General features: G+C 41.6%; 1 protein-coding gene across 1 annotated transcript in view; it reads left to right on the top strand.

Moving 5' to 3' along the window:
* Positions 1 to 402: 402 nt before the first annotated feature.
* The window catches only part of AGGF1 (angiogenic factor with G-patch and FHA domains 1), a 91272-nt gene continuing 85244 nt past the window's right edge, over positions 403 to 6430 (top strand). Inside the window, exons 1-2 of the mRNA XM_007943438.2 lie at positions 403 to 618; positions 4624 to 4726. Coding sequence (XP_007941629.1) covers positions 403 to 618; positions 4624 to 4726 — 319 coding nt within the window. The remainder of the gene's footprint in view (positions 619 to 4623; positions 4727 to 6430) is intronic.

Below are 6430 nucleotides of genomic sequence, written 5' to 3' on the forward strand. Positions count from 1 at the left end.
TTCTGTTTTGGTCCCGCCCATTACCCGGCCCATCGTTTCCGGTTCGGAACAGGAACAGCTGGAGCGAGCGCCTGCGGTCCCTGCTTCCCTGGCCCGCCCACTACCCCAGTCCTCCTTTCGCTTTCTCGGTCGCAGGGGAAGGTAGTTGCCAACAAAGTTTTTCGGTTTCAGGGTTGCGCGGAACGCAGCTTAGCCTGCCTCCTCTCGCTTGTTGCCCGCAGGCGCGCTTGGCTACGGGCAACGAGCTTTAGGTCGTCATGGCTAGGGGCTGCCGCGGCCGGGCGACTGTGAGGCTACCTTTCGTTGCGCGCGCGCTCCCGTGGTCTTTGGCCCCGCGGGCTCCCGCCTTGGCCTGAGAGTAGCCCCCCCCCCGCGCCCGTGGGCCCCCTCGCATCAAACCATATGGCCTCCGAGGTGCCGTCCCAGCCCCCGTCGCCTTCGTCGTCGCCACCCACTTCTCCCGAGCCCGAACTGACCCAGCTGAGGCGAAAGGTGGAGAAGTTGGAACGCGAGTTGAGGAGCTGCAAGCGGCAGGTGCAAGAGATCGAGAGGCTGCTGCATCACACGGAACGGCTGTATCAAAGCGCCGAGAGCAACAACCAGGAGCTCCGCACTCAGGTGCGCGGTCTGCCTCCACCCCGCGCCCCGTGCAGCCGAGGCGAGGCCTTGGAAGTCTTTTGACTACTAGCCTCTGGCACCTGGCCTTCGTTACAGAATTGCTTTATAAAGTACTTAAAGTATTAAGGGGGAGGGGGGGAAATCTCAATGCAGTAATCCCGGTACTTATGGAGCAAATTTAGGAATTCAGGTTTACTCCATTTTATAAGTGTGTGAGGAACAGTTATGGCTAGTGTGACTTGAACTTGCATGTTTTGTTCACATAATGCTCATTCTCACCTGTAAAGTCTCATTGGCAGTGGGCTCATCTGTAATGTTTTATTCTAGATCATTTTTGAGTTTGTTAATGGCGCTGGACTTAAACTGAGAAGCTCACTTCCCCCACTCATTAAATATGTGAATAATATTGAGCCTCAATTACCCATAAAATGGAGATAATGGTACCACAGAGTTGTGAAGGTTAAATTAAGTGTGAAACCGTTTCCCAAACTCTTGAAAGCTATACAAGTTTATGGTAGTTATTCTGAGCGTTTATCATCTTGGGTTTTCTAGTGGAAGTGGGGAAGATACAAACTGCCTTAGTTGGAGTCATTAAGCAGCTTATTTCGTTTTCAAAATATATGTTGTTATGTGTCCTCGAGTTGGCCCCGAGTCATAACAGACCCCCTCTTGGGTTTCCGAGGTGGTATCACTATGGAAGTAGATTGCCCAGCCTTCCGAGGAGTGGCTGGTGGGTTTGAACCGCCATGCTTCTGGTTAGCAGTCAAGTGTCTTAGGCACTGTGCTACGAGAGCTCCTTCAAAATATTATCGTTGTTGTTATGTGCTGTCGAGTCAAGTCCGACTCATAGCGACCCCTCCTTGGGTTTCCGAGGCAGTATCACTACGGAAGTAGGATTGCCCAACCTTCCTTCCGAGTAGTGGCTGGTGGGTTTGAACCGGCAGTCAAAATATATAGTATGGGCAAATATTTCAAATTTTTCTGACTTTAACAAATCATTTTAAAGGCTAGCGAATCATTTTAAATGCTAATTTCCGAGTAGAGGAAGGACCAAATAAATCCACCCATCCAGCCTTAGCATTTTTCTCTCTTGTCTCCACAAAATCTAGCTGCTTGGTTTATTTTTTTTCCCCTAGCTTGATTAGTTGGGCAAATGCACTCTTTGAATGTGTAACTTAAGGCTTAAAAAGAAACCCTAACGCACTGCGGTTGATAGAGACCCCTCCCCTTGGGTTTCTGAGGCCCTATCAGTAAGGAAGTAGATTGCCCAACCTTCCTTCTGGAGGAGTGGCTGGTGGGTTTGATTGGACAGCCTTCTAGTTAGCAGTCAAATGCTTTGGGCACTATGCCACCAGAGCTCCCAATCCTCATAAATAACTAATTTCAATTTAACTGTTGCCTACTCCCTAATTTTTGGTACATTTTCTGAAATCTCCTAGATAGAAAAACACTGAAACTTTATCAAACTTTGTTACTTGTTACCAGGAGCCATGAAAATAGGATTTGCCCTGACTTGAGATATCCATTGTATAGAGTTATTGACATTATATACATAGAAAGCAGTTTTCATTTACTAACAACTAGCTTTTGAACAAAAGGAGCTCCTATGGAGCAGTGGTTAAGTGCTTGGCTGCTAACCTAAAGATCTGTGATTCAAATCCACCAGCCACTTACTGGGAGAAAGATGTGGTAGTCTGCATCCACAAAAGATTATAGTCTTGGAAACCCTAAATCCTTTGAGGGTGGTTCTACTCTTAAGTAGAGTCACTATGAATCAGGATTCACTTAACTTGCAGTGGGTGTGTTAAGTGGGTTTTTTTGTTTTTTTTTTTTTTAAATAAAGCTCTTGAACATCTGCAAGAGCTAGTAAGGACTATTCTAGGAAAAGACAGATGGTGGTAAAAGTAATTGTGAATGGTGGGATGCAAAATATAACAAACTTCAAATTCCTTCAAAATTCTAAATTGTTAAAATACTGCCTACTGTAACCAAAAACCCATTGCTCTTAAGTTGATTCCGACTGTGGTAACCCTATAGAGATTATGGAAATTTTTTTTTTTTTTTTTGGCTAATCTTTGAAGAGCTGCCAGCATTTTGATTATTAATTTGATAGTGATCTAACATGAAAAAATTCAAATGCATATGAAGTCTTGACTTTGCTGCTGATGGTAGTACCTCCTCCCTATTTTCTAGTCAGCCTTTCCTGATGGTGGGTGGGGTGAAATTTTGTTCTTCACTGAAATTACTGAATTGTGGTTATCTGGAGCAGAAAAACATTCGCTTCAGGATGAACTAGTAGAAAAATATAGTATGTACAATCTTTGGAGTCAACCTTGTGCAGATTACTTTGTTTCTTCAAGATTTTTCATCTGTTGATATTAGATATCATTGAATCTGACTCATATTGACCCTGAGTTTTCATCTGTAGAATAGGGATTAAGACAGCGTGAGAATGAATGCTTTACATTTGGCACCTTACATACCTTGTTTGCGTCAAATCTAATCTCAGCCCTGGTTACAGAGGGTCTGGTAATTTGTAGAATGCCTAGATAAACTGTCTAATCTACTTTCTCCTTTTAAGCTTTATATATTATTAAAGAATGGTTCAAAGCTTGTTTTCTGGTTAGTTTCATGCTTATTCATCGGCTCACGCTGAAGAAATGTGAAGGTTGAAGTGTGTTGACAGGCAGTTCCTCACTCTGTTGATTTGGTCTATGTAGCATCCTTTCAGGGCCTTTCCATGAGACACATGGAGGACAGATTTCTCTCAGAAGTAGTCACCTTTGTTCCCTTCTCCAGTTCTTTAGTCATAAGACTGCTATTTAAAGAAAAATGTGCAGTAAAATATTTAGGGCGTTAACATAAGTGAATAGTTACTTCAAGGTGGACATTAATATTAGAAAATAAAATTTAATATAGGTGGAAATTTATATTTTTTACTTTTATAATTCTTTAGGGAGAATTGCTGACCTTTTAAAATATTTGTGTATGATCACATTCTTTTTGTTAGTGATAAAGGATCCTGTTTCCAAAGTCTAATTATCATTGGTATTTTGGTGGGGGTATTTAGAAGTCTAGTAAGATATTTTAAAAATGAAAACACTTACCTCTGAGATTGAACATTTACCTGAGGTAGACACACTTCTTGGAGAGAACAATCATGGGAGAAAGAAGGGCTGTTTACGCACATGAAGGGATGGACACAGGGAAGAGGTAACTATCTGGAGAATGGGGGAGGAGAGCTTTGGGGTAAGTTGTAGTCAGTGGCGTGAGACAAAGTGTATGTGAACTGCTATATGGAAAGTGAATTTGCTCTGTAAACTTTCACCCAAATCACAATAGAGAAGAAAAGAAAGGGAAAAAAAAAAAGAATGTGCCAGTGGTATAATCACATGACTCATGACCTATCTGGTCCTGCCCTGCCTAAAACAAGCCAAAACACATCTTCAGATTGAACATACCCTTGTATTTGTATCATGCTCTTTGGGATCACTCTTGACCTGTCAGTATCAGAAGTAGTCCAATGAACTGTTCACTGTTCACAGACAAAGTGTCAAAGGACAGATAGTGCATCATTTTAAGTAGCATTTCATGGTGAAAGTCATTTGTGGGGAGCTGCAAAGAGCCCATCCACAATCACATTATTTCCTATTGCCTTACAAGTACTATTTGTTTTGACTATCTCAGATGTGAAGAATGACTATCTAAGATGTGAAGAACAAAATTACAAGTTGCAAATCAAATTTTTTTATTTACCAATTTTCAAAAAGAAATTTTTGTGTTAATGTCCAAATAAAAATGTAAATTTTATTTTTATAAAAAAACCCCATCTACCTCTGAGAATCAGATGAAAAGTTTCCTTTGTGAAAATGAAACTAGCTGCTCTTGGTGGTTCTCTAAAGCTTTTACCAAGAAAAGTAATTACTTATTGTAGGTTCAGGAGAATGGTGTATATTATTAGATTGGTATATGATTTGTTTTTCCTAAAGCCTTATTTTCTTTCAGGTGGAAGAGCTCAGTAAAATACTTCATTGTGGGAGAAATGAAGATAATAAAAAGTCTGATGTAGAAGTACAAACAGAGAACCACACTCCTTGGTCAATTTCAGGTATCAGCTTATTGTGAGCCTATCCTAATATTGTTAAATTCAAATCATGTTAAGGTGAAGTTTCCTTAAATTTAAAAGAAAGAAAGATCCAGATAAATAGAAGTACTTTAAAATGCTAATCCCTTTCCATCTGAGTTGATATTTTCAGATAATAATACTCTTTTGGTGGAAAAAGTAGAAATTGTTGTCATTCCTCTAAGAGCAGTGTTGCTAATGTGCTTTCGGTGGCATATTCTGAGGAATTCTTGCCTTGCACTGATGGGTGTGACTGAGCCATCTACTCTCATATCTGGCCCTCCTTGTGACTAGGGGCATGTTTTCATGCTGATGCATCCCACTTATCGTTGTGTTTAGTGACTGAACTCTGGTATTTTGTTGAGGCAAAATAACGTACTGAGTTAAATGAACATGAATTACAAGAGGTGATCTTTTCTTGGTAGGTTTTATTTATTGTTATTGTGATTTGGGTAAAAGTTTACAAAGCAAATTAGTTTTCCATTGAACAATTCATAAATGGATGATGTCATTGATTACAGTCCCCACAATGTAACAGCACTTCTCCCACTTCCTCCCAGTGTTTACCATTTTCTTGTCTCCTTTCCTATCCCTTCCTGCCTTCTTAGCTTTATCCTTGGGCATATGCTGCCTTTTTAATCTCTGTGGTATTGTTCTAATGAATCCTGCATTCCTCCCTGGTATTACTGTTCACCATATAGGCCTCTCTCTTATTAGGCTGAAAGTTGAGCCATCGTGGTATATCTACCTCAGGTAAATGTTCAACTCATATACCTGTCTTTTGCTTGGCTGGAAGCCACAGGTGTGGGTTCAATTCCAGACCTGGTGGGCAGCTAGGGGCCATAGTCTCAGTGGTTCCACCGGGCTCTATCAGATCAGCAAACCTGGTTCCCCTCGCTTTTTTTTTTCCTCCAAATTATTTTGAGTTTTGTCTACATTGTTCTCGCTCTCTATACAGGATCTCCTACATAGATCCCCTTCCAAGTGGTTGACATTGGTAGCCGGGCACCATTTGGTTCTTCTGGTCTCAAAGTCGTATAGGCTGCAGATTGGATGGTGTACCAGTCACTAGAACTGATTGTATCCATGAATTTTTGGTTTTCTTCATTCTTCTTTGCTCTGGACAGGGAGAGACCCATTGTTGCATCTAGGTGGCAGCTTGCAAGCTTTTAAGAGCCCAGTCACTACTTGTCCAAAGTAGGAGGTGGAATAGTGTTTTGTGTAGTATGTTACGCCAATTGAGGTTGATGTCCCCTGCGACTGTGGTCCCAAACCCACAGGTTCAACTACTTGGTCCCTCTGGGTAGCTGGCTGTGACCAAGCAGTGACTACCACCTTACCTCTTGTCAGCTCTACTATACACCTGGGAATTCAGATCATACACATAAACTTATAGGACCGTTGTCTGCCAACCCTATACATGTTCTTGGGTATACTCCCTGCTTCATAGACACACCTACTAGTTCATCCTGTCCATCCATCTGTCCACCCATCTATCCACCTGTATACCCATGTTTTCCTTCACTGACAACACAGTACTGTATGTGCAAAAGGGTTCATCTTTGTTGTCTGTACCTCCCATGGACCTCTCTATGTCTTTCTCTTCCTCGTTACCACCATATTGATCACTCACATTTGGTACATTGCCCTTCTCTTCACCCAAATCAATACATATCTATGTCTGTCTAA

Source organism: Orycteropus afer, unplaced genomic scaffold (assembly GCF_000298275.1).
Source record: "Orycteropus afer afer isolate SDZICR_OR568_19922 unplaced genomic scaffold, OryAfe1.0 scaffold00107, whole genome shotgun sequence".
NCBI lineage: Eukaryota > Metazoa > Chordata > Mammalia > Tubulidentata > Orycteropodidae > Orycteropus > Orycteropus afer.